At 29.8% G+C, this 17,558-nt stretch overlaps 1 protein-coding gene and 1 pseudogene across 1 annotated transcript in view; both read right to left on the bottom strand.

Annotated features, from left to right (window-relative positions):
- Positions 1-893: 893 nt before the first annotated feature.
- On the bottom strand, positions 894-3,596 carry LOC111634331 (annotated as a pseudogene).
- Positions 3,068-17,558, bottom strand: part of LOC111634328 (actin-related protein 2/3 complex subunit 5-like protein) — a 19,804-nt gene continuing 5,313 nt past the window's right edge. The window contains exons 2-4 of the mRNA XM_023379085.1: positions 12,159-12,231; positions 11,512-11,688; positions 3,068-5,416 (exon numbers count right to left, since the gene is read on the bottom strand). Of these exons, the coding sequence (XP_023234853.1) occupies positions 5,354-5,416; positions 11,512-11,688; positions 12,159-12,231 (313 nt within the window). The 3' untranslated portion in view covers positions 3,068-5,353. The remainder of the gene's footprint in view (positions 5,417-11,511; positions 11,689-12,158; positions 12,232-17,558) is intronic.

Below are 17,558 nucleotides of genomic sequence, written 5' to 3' on the forward strand. Positions count from 1 at the left end.
CGTTATTCTTATTTCATTAGATTTTTTGACCGATTCATTTATAACTAAAGGCTTTTTCTAAAATATAAGATATGAATGTTGCTAGTGCAGCCTTATCCGAAATATTTTTCTTAGATTGCTTCGAGTGGACAGTTATTTCTATCATTTCATCTTATAATTCATGGTTTAAACACTCGAGAAGATTTAGAAACATCAATATCATCAGATGCCATTTTCTTAACGAAGTGAACTAACTCCTTCGTGAACTTTGTTAGAGTTTCGTTCAAAATGTCATTGCTGCAGAGCATGCGCACTGAGTGAGACTACTACTTTTTGAACGATTCGTTACTGATGCGTTTAACTTGTTCAACTTTACGAACGTACCCAAAGTCTGTGTGAAGCATATTTAAATGTTGAATGTAGGTTGAAACATCATCCTGGCAGTTTATCTGTGACAAATTGGGGAACTGGGAAAATTTGCGTCGTTCAATATTTTGCTTCATTAGTTTAATTCTGATAAGAAAAGCTGAAATGATGGATTTTGTTTTTATCAAATTTAGATTGTCGCTTTGTAACTGCAAGTTAATCTCATTAACTTGCAGTTACATTAGTGAACAAATCTGTTAAATAAGCAATGTCTGGTATCAACTTAAATTTTCTTTTAAAATTGGATCTTTATTATCCAAAAACTAAAACTGTCTCAAAAAGTGAAAAAAAAAAAAATCTTATCAAACATAAGCCTTTTGATAGCCAGCATACTTCAGTGAGAAGGAGCAATCGATGAAAGTTCTCGTCATTTTCTTCACACAGCTGCGCAAATAACCTAGTATTCAACACGTTACTTCAAACTTTGTTTACTACGTTAATGACAAATTGAAGAGATTGATTTTATCTACCACTCAGATTTTTACCAACTAAATGTTGTTGATGAATGACACAGTGTACTGTATTGTAAACACCCCAGATACATTTTGTTTTAAATGGCTTATAAATCCACAATAGCACCCAAATATGGCTGGTGCTCCATCTGCTGCTGCTGATATTTGATAAAGGAATCGCTTTTTCCATGAATAATCTCTCAAAACATTACATATTGATTCGCCTTTAGTGTCTGTTGTCAAAGTTCTCCCAAAAAGCAGTTCTTCATGGATTTCTTGGCCCATAACAAAACGAACATATGCCAATAATAATGCTTCATTACCAGGTAAAGTTGATTTGTCCAGTTGTACAGAGAAATGGATGTTTGCAGATAATTACACAAGAAGCTTTCAATATCATAACTCATTTCATCAATACATCGTTGTTTCTCAAAGGAATTTTTTTGATTATATCATATGCAGGTTTGTGTAGAACAGTTCTTAAAACCTCATCAATGTTTGGCAAAATTAATTGTTCCCCGATAGTATGTGGTTTTCCAGATTTTGCTATAAGTAGCGAGATATAAGACGCCCGCAAACCATCATCGTTTGTTGTGACTTTCACAAATTCTGGCGTGCAAAAAAAGAAGACAGTTGCTTAACTTTACTTGCATACTAGTTTTCTTTGAAAAAATACTTTTAGCGTTGTTTATATGCAAATACTTAAAAGCAAGTAACAGTGCAATAAAAATTTGCATAATGTAAATTCAGTTTAACTGCAGAAAGTTTACAGACAACTAAGAAAGGACAGAATTAGCCTATTGAAAATCTTTGTCCAATGACTTCATTTCTACAAAAATCTGCTAGAAGCTTGCATTCGGTTGGTTGGTGGATACCACTCAAGCTGTAAACTCAGGATTCTCGATAGTTTCTCACAAAAAATTCATGGTTAAATCCTGCTCAAAAATCAAATTGTATCTTTCTTCTCACCATCAAACCAATCTCCATTACAGCATATTGAAAGATGTTTTTAGAGCTCCCTGATAGGCTTATCAACTTTCAGCGTCATAAATTGCGAACGCACTGTGAAAAAACAAACTTGAGAAAAGCGATGAGCAAAAGAAAACCTAACCTAAACTTAGAGACATTTTATCTTTCCTTGATGATGATGATGATGATATACAGTCAAATGGCCGAGGCGGTTAAGGCGTCAACCTACTCAATACTTTTATTCAGTCTGTACGATGTACAGTACATTGAGTGTTATTTCACATTCATTGCAGATACTATTACCGCTCTCAAAAGTAGTGGGAAACCTATATATGAACAAATTGATCTCCTCAACAGAGCAAAGCAGAAACTTTACAATGCATCAGGCACTGCTGCAAAAAAAAGTGAAGAAAGAGTTGAAAGCAGTGCTTCAAAAGAGACTCGGATTAAAGTGTTTGTTTATTGTGGCTGATATTTTGGCAGGAAAGAAGAGCAAAACTGAAAGTGAATTCCCAGTTCTTCTTCCAAGGTTGAAATATTGCCTGTTATCTTCAGTAGATAACGGATTATATGTTCTTTCTCTGCATATACTGTAAATTAATTCTGTGACAAACGTTGCAACTTCTCTATTGAAAATTTGGAAAAAGTACTTGTAATATATTATGAAGCTAACTATGGGAAACAGCAAATAAAAAATGCAAAGATAATTGTTTGTCTACTTTTGTGTTTGCATCATTCTGAATACGTACATTTTTGTTTGGAACACGTATGTTAAATAAAATTCATCGTCCTGATAGGTACATTAATTGTTCATTGTGCGAATTTTGACCGCCTATTTTTTGTTTATAAAGCCTAAACGACGCAATTTAAGAGCTTATTTTAAGTGCCTAAAATGCCACTTTTAAGGGCCTATAGATCTGCTGTCTACTAATTACTTATGGATGATTCCAGTGCTAGAACCCAACTCATTAGGAAGACAAAAAAATTAGTCTTAAAGAAACAAGAAAATTTTATTCAAGTGAAATCATTACTAAGGTTTAACTAAAAATATATAATATACATAAGAAATAAACCATTTATAAATTTTTTTAAATCTTTATTTTCCAGAAAATTATATTTGTCTACAGAAACAATTCTGAATTGTACAGTGTGTTAAACACCAGAACTTTTGTATATACAATACATAGGGATATTTAATAACAATGAGCAAATTTGATTTTCATTAAAATCCCTATGCAGGCAACAAGCTCATAAAATGTAATTTCTTTTTTTATTTCCAATATTCAATTTTTTTTTTTTTTATGTAAATGTGAATTTCCAGTTCATTAACAAATGATATTTTACTCCAAGTGAAGTAACAAACTTATTTTTCCAATTGCAATACACTGCAGAATAAACTAGAGACTAGAGTTATTCTGATTTTATAATTGTTATAGTTTTGACTTATTTACAATAAATATGACTAGTTAAAACTACAGGATCCATGAGCAATGTTATTTTTAAATATATATATTTTTTAATAGCTGCCATTTTATTTAGGCTGGTCTGAAAGACTTTCATTGCCATAAAACAAAATATTAAGCAGTTAATTATTCATATTAATTATAAATAGTACTGGTAGCTTGTTTCATTTATTTTTAAATTAAAATCAAATACAAAATTTAACAATTTCTTTCAAATTCAAGATTTAAAGTTTATTTGTAATTGTATATCATTGCTACATAACTCACAGAACTTGGTGCTGAAAGTCCATTTTTTAAGCAAAGTCATTTTGTTACTTCAATTGAAAGAATGCCAATAAATGCTATACAAATGAAACAAGCCATTAACGATTGAATAATGAGACTGTTCACTGAATCATAAATTTATGTGATACCATTAAAAAATTAGGTTTTAAACACAGATTTTAACACTTTTTTTTACATACAACAATTAAGGTATGTAAGTTACACCTATAAATTGTGACCAGCTTAGTGGACCTGAGTAACATACTCTCTACACAATAACACAAAAAATAGGCATGAAAATTATGTTTAATAAATAAATATGAGACTGATGATAAAAAATTAATAAATAGAGCTGAAACAACTAAAAATACCAAATCAAAGCATTCCATATAATTAAATTACTTATAAAACAAATTTAAATATAATATAATTCACGATCAAGAATGAATCATTCTATACTAACTTCCACAATAAGATTATATCAATTAGAAAAAAATTGCACACAAAATAAGATTCTCTGAAAAATTTGCCAACAAAACTTACAAAAAATTAAATGTATAAAATAATTTCCGTCTTTTGATTTCATTCAGTTGTTATTCACTAATATCTAGAGGATCAATATGTCATCAACAAGATAAATTTGGAGGGACGCCTTTGTTTCAAATATAACATTAGTGTCTCCGAAACAGAGTGTGATGATATATAAGCTAACAATTAACTATCAATGTGATGTAATAATGATAGATGAAATATACTTTTCTCAAACAAACACGTTATTTTTATTGCAACAATCCCTCTAAAATGTTTCGTCAATACTTAATATTGTACTTTTAACTTAGCAAGTACTGCTAGTCTCAATACTTTGGACCAACCACCTAAACATTATGCTATAATACTGCTGATTGTCATACTATTGCATTTCTACTCAGAATGGTGAAGCAAACATTAAAAACTTGTTAAATAATTTAAACATCTGCAAATATAATCTTTATGTATCTGCATAAAAGTTAAAATATTTTTAACTTTCAACAATGTGATTTGCAAAATATCATTTTTTCACAGTATTTTCTAGTCATATTTAACATAAACTGTCCTGTCTATCAATTAAATTATTTATAAAATTGTTATAATTAGTTCATGTTAACAGATGTGATTTTGTATATTAAAAAGAATAATTTACATTTTACTATATTTACTCCAAATTACCAAATTTATGAATTTCTGATATAAAAATTGCTTAAAATCAATTTTGAAAATAATTTTAAGCAACTTTCTACTTTGAAAAGCATAAATTTCTATAAATTTTATTTATGTTACTATACATTAACTTATGAAAAAATTCTAAGCAATATAAAGACCAAAAATTAAAAAAGTATTTGAATTTTTAGTTCTACTATAGCAAAAATAATACCATTTACAAGGATATTATTCTTTGAAAAATTGACTGACAGGACATAAATCAGCAAGAATAGCTACACTTTGTTTTCATTCTTGCTTTAAGTTATGTACACATTGCATCACTGCTTCTCTACAATACTGTATAAACAAAAATAATTTTTCAATTAGAAAAATTTTTATAATATTAAATTTTAGATTGATTTTCAACTGTAATATTTTTCTTGTATACAAATGACAAGAATTGTTTAATGAGGTGTTTCTGAAATTATAATTTTAGAAATTTTGATATACAAAGGCCGAAATAAAATTTATTGCAGTCCGTGTTATTCAAAATCGTAATCAGTCCAATGGCAAATATTCAGCAAATGCTGTAGGACTGCTTACAAGAAATTTTTCTTGTCGTCAAACTCTCTTCCTATCGGTGAGGACTCTCATTATGCAGCCTACTCCTCCAATGGCAAAAACCTTAAAGTAAGTAAATAAAACATATTTACACTTAAATAATGTTTTATATAATAAAATTTCAATTTACATTTCATTGAAAAATAATTTTTTTGGCTGAATTTTTCTTGAGTTACTCTAACTCAACTTCAAAGCTAAAAATTATTATTTAAAAGAAATATTACAATAAAAGTTTGATATTATGGATCCTAATATAATAGACCTTGTGTTATTATAGACGACTGATGTAAGTCTGGTCAAAAGTATAGGAAAATTATAAGAAAACTCATTCACTGTAATGGACTAAAATTATAACAAACTATTTTTCAGGTCCTGTAGACCAGGGATGAGCAACACGCGGCCCGCGGGCCGCTTGCGGCACGTTAAACATGTTTATGCGGCCCGCCAAGCATTTTTAAAATTGAATTTATTTTATCGACTTTCTCCCATCAATATATTGTTATAAAATTAATTATAATAAAATGGTAGTACATACTAAACCGAAACAATTTTTTGTGACGAGTTACTCACTTGTCGGCGACTTGTTCAAACATGCAATACGAACGCGCCGCGTCTGTGCTTGTTTGTGTTTGCTTCTGTCACACAATCAGTCAGACTGGTAAGCTGTTAACTAGCAATTTTAGCAATTCTTGTGTTTCTTGAAAGGCGTGAGTGCAATATTATTGTCAAAAAGGTAATATTAGAGTTTTTTTTATTCAAAATTAAGTTTTCCTACAAATTTTTTTAACTTTCAAATTTTTAATCCATAATAGCATGTCGGAAAAGCAAACAAAAAAACGGAAGGTTGCGGATGAGCACAGGCATTTCCAAGAAAAGTGGAAATTTGATTATTTTTTCACTTTCGTCGAAGATAAAGCTGTATGCTTAATATGCTCAGAGACTGTGTCGACATTAAAAGAATATAACATAAAAAGGCATTACGATACAAAACATGAACAACAATATAAAAACTTAACAGGACAACTCCGGATAGATAAGTTTAATCAAATGGAGAAAAACTTGGGAAAACAACAGGCTATTTTTAAAAATCAAGCTATTTTATCAAATACGGCAGTAAAGGCTAGTTTTGTTGTCAGTCAAATACTGGCAAAAAAAATGAAACCCTTTGCGGATGGAGAGATGATAAAAGAATGTCTGACTGCTGTTGCAGAAATAGCATTTCCTGATAAAATAAATATTATTTCAAACATTAGTTTATCAAGATTCACCATTGCAAGGAGAATTGAAGACTTGTCCGAGAACATAGCAACAACGCTTCGTGAACGCATTGCAAAATTCGAATACTGTTCTTTGGCACTTGATGAGAGTTGCGATATTAGCGATACAGCACAACTGGCTATATTTTTACGTGGTATTGACACCAAATTTAATATTACCGAAGAATTGTGTTCACTGATTCCAATGCAAGGGACTACAACCGGCAAAGACCTGTACGATGAACTAAAGTCTGTGTTGGAAAATTTTTCAATTTCATTAGAAAAGATTATTGGTATATCGACAGATGGAGCACGAGCAATGTCAAGCATGGAGGTAGGAGTATCGGGAAGGCTATTTCAAGACATTAAGAAGGTCACAGGAAGGGAAATATTCGTTAACCACTGCATAATTCACCAGGAAAATTTGTGTGCGAAAAGATTGAGTTTGCCAAATGTCACAGTACCAATAATTAAACTAATCAATTTTATAAAGTCGCGCGCGTTAAATCACCGTGAATTTAAAGAATTCCTGAAAGATTTAGAAACTGAATATGGCGACGTGGTTTTTAATACCGAAGTACGTTGGCTTAGTAGAGGTGCAATGCTAAAAAGAGTATACAACTTAAAAAGCGAAATACAATTGTTCTTGGATATGAAGGGATATGCCTTTCCTCATTTTGGTAATAAAGAATGGATGTGCGATTTTGGGTTTCTTATCGACATGACTCAGCATCTCAATGATCTTAATGTGGAACTTCAAGGCAAAGGACAGTTTATTCACAATTTGTATGATAAAATTCAGGGCTTTGAGCGCAAATTAAAATTGTGGAAACAGCATCTTTTGCAGAATAATGTGTCTCACTTTCCACATTTAGAAAAAGAAAACGTTACTACTTCTCAAAAATACGCACAATATATAGACATTTTAATCAACGAATTTCAATTACGATTCCAAATGTTCAAAGCTGAGAAGACAGCGGTTTCCATGAAAATGTTTTCCTCGCCATTTAATATCGATGTGGATACAGTTCCCGAAGACTTTCAAATGGAAGTGATTGACATGCAGAATAATACCGATTTAAAAAATGTATTTTTCTCAGTAAACATCGAAAATTTTTATAAATCTTATGTGAGCCCTGAGAAATTTCCGCTTTTGACGAAAAATGCAAAGCAAATGATGTCTCTGTTCGGAAGTACGTATGTTTGCGAACAATTATTTTCAACCATGAAATTAATCAAAAATGACCACCGATCAAGACTGAGTGATGCACGATTAGAAAGCTGCGTACGTGTAGCTACCTCATCAATTCCGGCTGATATTGATCAGCTTGTATCGAAAAAACAGTGCCAAATTTCTCATTAAAAATTTCAAGTAAATTCGTTTTTCTGTTCTTTTCTTGTTTGTTTTTATTTTGCATTAAAATTTGTATATGAAATCTTTACTTTTTTTAAATTTTATATTTTTTTATTCTAATGTTTATTATAAATAAAGTTTTGTAAATTATTAATAAGTGTTACTTTATGTGCGGCCCGCCAAAAAATTTTAAAATTTAAATTGGCCTGTTGATTAAAAAGGTTGCTCACCCCTGCTGTAGACTATTGTCTGTCCATGATTATGGATTTTTTAGTCACTGATTTATTTCATCACAATCATCATTTTAATTATTTTGTCACAGTCATTGTTTTATTTAGTTTATTGGCAAAAAATAAATACAAAAATAATATAAGATTCATTTTTTAATATTTTTGGGTATGCTTTTCAAATTATGTTTAGTTTTTGTTTCATTTTCTGATCAATTAGTTTTATTCAGTTTTAGTTTTTCTATGAGCAATTTTCTTGAATTTGTTGTGTAAAGCAAAGCCATGGATCATAAGAGGTTGTCCATAAATGACATCCACATTGGAAGGGAGTGAGGGAGTTATAAAATGACATCTAAAAGTCAATGATAAATCCTAAGAGCACTTTTACTTACAACAATAAAAATTAAAATCTAACTAAATACATTATATGGCTACAAGCAGACATATAATGTATTTAATTAGTTACAAGCAGACATATATCTAACATATCCACAAAAATTTTCAACAGTATTAACATTTAACTGCTGGTGATGGCTACATTACTATATATTTAGAAAGTTTGATGAAAACTTTTAAAAAACACTTTTACATGCAACAATAACTACTTTTAAAAACACTTACATTACTATATGTCCCACCATTCCCATGAAATAAACTTTCAGTATGAAGAGCTTTCCAGTAAAACACTATCAAGACAAATGACAAGCTATCACTGGTTCATTGATCATCTCTGTGGTATACTATGTATAACATCATACCAGAATGAATTTATTTCCATTCCTTTATATTGTTTTTGTGCTCCAAATTTCAAAATTCCACTACAGACTTATTCCACTAATAGGATGAATGTGAACTTGTTTAAACATCACTTGAGAATGCATCAGTTATACAAGTAACTGTGAGAAATCATGTTTTTGCTTTGTAATAACATGAATTGTATTTATTTTTATTTTTAAAAAGTATTGTGTTAATTTTTAAATGTAATACTGAAGAGAATCACTAAAACAGTGTGATTCAAAATGCACTTATATTAAAGAGAGAATAATAAAAAATGTATCAAATGCTAGCATTTGACATATTTTTTTATTATTCTCTCTTTAATACAGTTGCTTGTTAGCTTAGTTACTTAGGTTGCTGCAGTTCTAGACAATTGAAATTCATAACAGAATATCTGTACCAAAATCACTTGGTTTACAAATTAAGAAAGAAGAAACAGAATACATTTCTAATCTGAATTCCAATAAAATAATTATTATCCATAACTAGTAAGTGCAAATCATCAACAGTTAAAAATGAATTCATCTCTAAGCTTTCTCCAATTTACTGTCCATTACAAAGATTGACAAATTCTTTTATTCAAGATAATATTCTTCTGAATGTTGTTTATTATCTCTGAGCATTTCATCCCAAATATCTGTTGCAAACAGTTCAGAAGTAAGCAAAATTATTTATTTGAAAGTAAAGTTCTAAACTGACAAACTTAATTTAGATGAATTTGTTTAACAGTTTTCTTGATGAGAATACTGTTTGAAGTTAAATCAACAGCTAAAACAAATCTTTTTATAAAAGTAGAATTTAAAAAAAATTCATTATTATAAACAACAACAAAAGAATAAATTCCAAACTTGAAATGAATTTATGAGGATAATTCAGTAAGTGATAATATTAGATGTAACTTCATGAAATTACTACAGCATTTAGACATCTATAGGGCAGCTTCTGATTGTGTTATCATTGTTGCACGTTTAAAAGCCTGTTAGTGTACAAGAATCATGGCCAAACACTAGAAAATTGTACTGAAGAAGAGCAGTGTTCTGTCATAAGATTTTTGTAACCAGGACTGAAACTGGGAAAGATTCACAGAAAAATGATTCAATAGTATAGTGGAAGTTATATGAATGCGAAGAAAGTGTACTAGTGGGATATAAAGATTTCAGAAGGTACCCTTCCATAGCCATTGGTGACAGTAACATTGCTTGTGTGGAAGCATTTACTTGTGAAAATAGGTAGATTTCAGTGGACACTGTTGCCACTAAATTGAACATAAACATTATATTATAACATTAGCACAAGGCATCATCCATGACAATCTGAAATATTGTGCTCCAGATGAATGCTGAGATAGTTGACTGATGAACAAAGTTGAACTGGCTGCAGAGTTTTCTTTACATGTTACCATGATAAAAAATGAAAAGCTATTTCTCCTTCAGAATGATAAACAGAGTGAAATTCTGTCTCTCATGTTTGGCAACCTTAAAGGAGTATTGCAATAAAGGACAAAGATTTCACAGCAATGGTGTCAATGAAGTCAAGGAACTAGTGCAATTGGCAATCAAAAATTCTTTTTCTACTGAATTGAGAAGCTTGTAGAAAGATATTGCAAAAGATAATGACTATATAGAAAAATGATATCTTACTTAGATCTATATATCTTGATAAAATACAATTTGCCCTTACTTTTTGAATCACCCTCACATTAAATATTTACTAATTTCAACTATCTTTATCAATAACATTTCAAATATGAACAAACAATTTTAAAACAACAAAGAAAGGAAATTTAAAGTACAAAAAATTTCAGAAACATTCAAAAGCATTAGAATTCTAGTGCTTTTGTATTGCTACAATTCATCTTCAGAGATGCGAAATAGATTACTACCATTATAAAAATGTTGAGTATAGAAACAAGCAAACAACTGCTATAGTCACAGCAGCAACAATTATTATCTTAAAAACTTACATGTTTATGTTTCTGCACACTTATCTCCATAGTAATGTTCTATTTAGCATTCCTTGAAAATGAGTCTTAGTAATTCAATAATATGAGAAAGAAGTAACAGAATGTTCCATTGCTTGCATTGACTATATTCAAGGTTTAGGCAAGATTTAAAAAAAATAATTGCTGCTTGCCAAAGTATTTCCAGTGTTACATCTGCTCCAGTTACTCCAAGAATTTTTGCTTTTGCCAAAATACACAAACCAGAAAAGTAGTTTTGCCTAATTTTAGAAAAATGCAAATATCCACTTTTCTGTTAGAGAAACATCTATAAATACACCACACCATTTTTTAACAACATACATCACATAGTAAACGAACTTCATGAAAAGATGAAAAAATAGTACTGTCTTGGACTTCAAAAATTTAATAATTGGAATTCTTAAAACTTCTGGCTTTTTGTATTTTTGTTAAATTTTTCTCCATTAAAAAATTTTTTTTGTTGTAATTTGTTTGTAATTATATATTAAACAATTTACACACATTACTTAGTAATGAACTTTTAAAATAATAAATTTTCCTGTTTTAAAAAATTTAAGTTTTACCTTTTCATGCCAAGCTAATAGTAAGCCACTGCTTCCTTCAATAGGATATTCAAAACCTCTATAAATATATTTCATAAGAGTATCCATTAATGATGGATCCAGAATGCTAACTATTGCTTCAATATCACTTGTTCTGACAGACAGCAATACTTGCAGGACTCTAGTTAAAGCAGCATCCTGTAGCATAATAAAATTTAATTAAATATAATAGTCAAATCCAAACAATTGCTGAATTATAGCAGGCTTTATTACTATTATTAATTAAATGCTAAGTAATTTGGCATTAGAGGCAGGCATTAAAGGCAGGCCTTAGGCACCATCTCTTGATAAATTTAATTATAATTAAATTAACATTTTATAATTAATTTAGAAAGTTCTGGAAGAAAAAAAAAAAACAGCCCAAAGTGGGACTTGAACCCTCAACTTCCGTTATTGTGCGGTCACATTGTCACTATCCAGACCTTCATCTGATCCTTACTTTCAGAACTTATTAGATATAGTAATATAACCTGATATAATTCAGCAATTTTAGTAAGTTTGGCTTTAATTTGAGATTTGGATGTTAATATCTGTATAAATACAATAGTTTTTTCTTTTTTTTTATATGAGTCAATATTGTTATTTCAAAATATAATATAAAAACTTACCCTGACAACACTATCTTTAGATCCTAATGGAGCCATCCGAAGCACTTTGGTTAAAGCCTCAGCATGTCTCCCTGTATGCAAAGTTAAGAATGCAATACTTTTACATAACCTATACAAAAATAGTGATAACTATATTAAAGATAATTTTTAACATACCAAAATAAAAATATTTATAAAAAATTATTCTGTAATTTTGTGAATAATAAAGATTACTAGTGGCAGCTTGATATAGTGTACTATCTAGTGTAGTGTATGTAGTACTGTCAAAAGGATGTCAACACTACAGACAATGTTCTTCTTGTTTCTTCTAATTCTATGTCACAACTTGGTGCATTTATCGACACTTGGCAAATAATTTCATCATCCACTTTTAATTCATACAGATATGCATTTCGGGCTTTCGCCCCTCTTCAGTCTGTTACATCGATAGGTTGTGACTTGTGTATACAGAGTATCTGTTAGGCACCTTCTGTACTTCCCACTCCCCTCCCCCCGACTTGACGGCCTCCCCCGCATGCCTCGTAACGTGTCACTTCCCCGAATGTTGCACACAGCCTTGCCTGCGACTGTATAAACATTCTATTTTAATAATTGTAGCCAGTTTTTATGAATGTCAATGTTTAGGTTCTTGTTAATATTTAATTACTACAGTCAAAAATAATATTAACAAGAACCTAAGCATTGACATTCATAAAAACTGGCTACAATTATTAAAATAGAATGTTTATACAGTCGCAGGCAAGGCCGTGTGCAACACTAGGGGAAGTGACATGTTACAAGTTACGAGACATGCAGGGGAGGCTGTCAAGTCGGGAGAAGAGGGGAGGGGAGTGTGGGATGTACAGAAGGTGCCTGACTGATACTGTATACACAAGTCACAACCTATCGCTGTAACAGACTGAAGAGGGGTGAAAGCCCAAAACGCGTATCTGTATGAATTAAAAGTGGATGATGAAATTATTTGCCAAGTGCCGATAAATGCACCAAATTGTGACATAGAATTAGAAGAAACAAGAAGAAGACACAGTTTCAACAAATAAATAAGACAATGTTCTTATCATGACCAACAAGAAACAGGCAACTTAGTGGCCATAGGTATTGTAAAAGATTTCAAAGAATATAATTTTTAATGTTATTTCATTTAGTTTTGCATAGATATCAGTTTTAAGCAGTAAACCAGAGAACTATTCCTCTTAAAGTAAATTAATGAAAGTTTAAGCATATCTATGCAGAAATTATAGAAACCACAGTGAACAAATTCAAAGCCTAGGGATAGAATGGATCAAACATTTGAAGAGTGAATTCTTGGTTTAAGTTTTACAAGATGAGAATAAGAAAATGCTTCCATCTGTCACTAGAGAAATGAGTGAGTTATAGGCTAATAACAAATACACTCAAAACTCAAATATATTTTAAGCATAATAAATAAATCATATTTAAAAACTATGCATACACATTACGTATAGTACATTATAAAAGCTCTATGCTATATTCAATTTGTACAAATTATGACTAAAAAGCATTCTTCAACTGATCTCCATTATGCATATTTCAAAAGACAAAAAGTTCTAACATGTGCTTTATTTATTGTAAACCTTTTGAATATTATATCATTTTCTTTAATTCTAGTTTTCTACAGTGATGCATAGAAGTTATATAGTATATTTATGAAGTTTTAGAACTCTGAAAAATATGTTACAACTGCCAAAACAGATAGAACAGATATCTCAATAGTTTTAAATTTCTTCAATTTATATTTAAGAATTTGAGAAAGATGACAAAAAACTACAAACATGCAAAGGTCCAACATAAGATCAATAATATTCAATGATAGTAATTTGAAACTATTGTCTTCAAAATATAATAATGCAACCTTAATATAAAACAAAATTTCTATACTATGGAGTTTGGCTTGGTTGGTTGGATTTGTGGTACAAGGGCCAAAGAATTATAAAGTTTAAAAATAAACCAAAACTTTAATGATATCATATTTAGTTTTGATTTCATTAGGAAAATGGAAGAAAATGTGTGCAAACAAAATGAAATATTGCACAATTAAACTAAGCTATTATTTTTTTTAAATATATAATAATTATTGATAGTTGTCAAAATTTACTTTATAGAAGTGAAAAAAGTTTTTAGTTTATTAAGATGACAATTATCATGTCATGTATCTAACTGTCAAAGTTCTTTGAAATGACATCATTATACAAATAGGGATACCAGAAAATTATCAGCTTTCAAAATACAAATTCAAATAGAAGCATTCAATTAAAGCATGAACTGAATATACAAAAAATTAATGTTGGAGAACTAAAGGTAAATGTATGTATATAGATGTCTATGGCTGCTTTAAAAAAAATTGCAATGACAAATTAATGTGTCTATGGCACAAAAAGGATTTTTTTTGTTTTATAAAAATATTCTTAGTGACTCTGGATAAAGGAAAAGCTGATGAGTTCTTACTTGCATTTTAAAACCAGCAAATAACCCTACATCCACTTTTAAATACAATTTATTTGCACAAAGGTAAGTTATGATGAGGATAAACAATTTAGTAAATAATACTCAATGATAAGACAAAAGAAAATGTTGCAATTTAAATAACAGAGCAAATTAATAACAATAAATATCTTTAAACATAGGCAGACAGTGCTTAAATTCCCTGCTCAGATACTTGAATTCTAAGACAATAGGACCCAAGCAGTTAAAAGTTCAGTTTTGGTATCTCATTTTTTTTCTTCAGGATTTCAAATTTTTCTGGTAATGTACTTAATGTTCTCTTTTAACATTTAAAAAATCTCTCTCTATTCACCTATTTCTTATCAGTGATGCCAATGTAGCTTTATTATATCAGACAAGAATACATTCAAGTTTTATTAGTCCATATAAATCAAGATAACAATATATGTAAAAAATATTACAAGAACATTAATTAAATTTTCAAGCACAACTGATATGATATACTGTCAACTGAACAAATTTTTTAAATTTCACAACCGTCAATAAATTCATAATGTTTAATTTTGATCATATATTATTAATAACTATTTAAATAGAAATTTCAGCAAGTCTTATAATATAATTGAGATGGGTTGATAATGTTAATAATAATAAGCGCAGAGCCCAAACAGTTAGGAGTTGAAAGTTGGTACACAGTTAGGGTACATCATGAGAAACCCTTCTTAGAAGGGGTTTCTTATGACATACCCTAAGAAGAGATTTTTCAAAACTATCCCCATGGGGAGAGGGACAGGATTAAGGCTTACAGTGAATAACATAACTTGGTTTCTATTATACTATTTTAGATGTGTTTTTGATTGCGTTTTAATAGGGTATGCCATGAGAATGCACATTAAGAAGGGATTTTTTGAAATTCCCACCGCAGGGAAGAGGGAGAGAGTTAAGAATTACCCCAAAGAACTCGGCTTCTACTGTAATATTTAGATGCCTTTCTTGCATTTATGTGGGAAATCAAACATATTTTTAGACCCTTCTAAAAATTCTCAACAATATTTAGTGTTCCATCATATATAAAGTTGACATGGGGAGCACATGTGCATAAGTTCACTTTATTCAAACTCCATTTTAATGTTTGATTTTATGTTTGAATTTATATTTATGAATTATTCTGGAAGATCCAGTTTATTTTTCAAATTTAGTAAACCTGAAGAACCCAGAAAGAGTTACGAAAACATTTATTATTCATCACTTATGCACCAGTTAGTGGTTGCAGTGAGTCTTAATTATCATTACCTCGATGCGGTAAGCAGATATCTAAAAATTTTCTAATTAGTCTCAGAAGAGGAGGGGACCTAATTCTTGCACTCAGTGAAAAGGGTAAGATCGACTATAAGCTAATATTATTGATAAAACCATAATTTTAAAATTCAATAATAGATATGAATAAATTTATTTTCTAGTAAAAAATTTTCTATGCAATTTAAAAATTGTTACAAAAATGCAAATAATTAAAGAATATTTTAAGATATCACATAAGTGAAAAACAAAAGATAATTTGAAATTTAGAGCAAATATTCATAATCTCCAAGATTTTCATCATTAATTAATTAATCAATGAATTAATTTAATTTAAGATTGCTAATGTTAAATATGAAAATTTTTATAATCAAATAGATTAACTACGAACATTCTGTTAACTGGTGGCAAGCACTACATAGTTTTGTTGCCCAATGTGGTCTGTTGGCCATTTTGATGTTACAAAACATGTTGCCTGATAAGGAAGTTGGTCAAAATTGGTTTTCTGAAAGTCTGGAAAACATGAGTTGTTTTCACATACAACCAATCAATGAACATCTTGAATGATATTTGATGGAAACAGCCAGTTTTGTTTGGAAATGCTGTATCACATGACTGGTTGCAAGAGAATAATGTTGCCTACTGGTCATTCTCTTCACAAACATTGTTGGACAACAAACCTATCTGCCAACCACAGTTGGCCAGCAAAACCAGATAGTATTCACCATAAATTAATAATCAAATGGCAAAATAGTAAACATATTGAATAATTGAATTGTTAATATTAACAATATGTTTTTTACATTCATAACAAATATCACATCATTTAAAATAAATATGACAGCTAAGTAAAATAAACTGTTTAATTAAATATGATACTAAGATAAATATAAGATATTCATAGAAAAATGATAAAAATGTTCAAGAAATTAGGAGTGTTATTCTGGATAAAACTCTTGTTTTCTTGAAAATTTTTAGTATTTTTTGATTTTTTCCCCCTACAAATAAGAATAAATGAAGTCATTTGATTCAAAAATGTATCAAAGATCAATAAATAAAAAAGCTTAAACTCTAGTTTGATGTCAAATTTGAGCAAGATGTTATATGTTTAAGTAAATATGTATGTGCAGTATATATGAGACCATTTATTTATTATATTTTATCAAATTAAGCAGATAATGCAGAACAAAACGGCTACATATCAGATCAAGGGCAGGTATAAAAACCATTATGACAAGAAGGATGGTCATGCTGTGAAGTTATGTCATGTTTGTAAAGGACAAACATTTAATCCCTTTTTTATGTATTTGTTACCGCTAAAGCTCGAAATCCGTTAATGTGTACATTACCTAGCTAATCTGCAGATTAACTAGGATGATCCGTTAAAGCTGCGAAAATTGTTCAATTTCTCAAATTACCTAGGTAATTTGCAGAGTATCTAGGTAATCTGCACATTAACGGCTTCTGTATCGTTAAAGTTCAAAAGTTTGTTTCTTTCACTTCCTTTCCCCACTCCTTCTTTTTACGTAGATAAATTTAAATCCTAGAATGCAAGCAAGCACCGAATTGGTGAGTAAAATCAAGAAAAGATTCTTCGCAAACCTCTTTAGCGAAGATTTAAAATATAATACGTAGTGTTTT

Source organism: Centruroides sculpturatus, unplaced genomic scaffold, assembly GCF_000671375.1.
Source record: "Centruroides sculpturatus isolate CEXI.00-Female unplaced genomic scaffold, Cexi_2.0 scaffold848, whole genome shotgun sequence".
Taxonomy (NCBI): Eukaryota; Metazoa; Arthropoda; class Arachnida; order Scorpiones; family Buthidae; genus Centruroides; species Centruroides sculpturatus.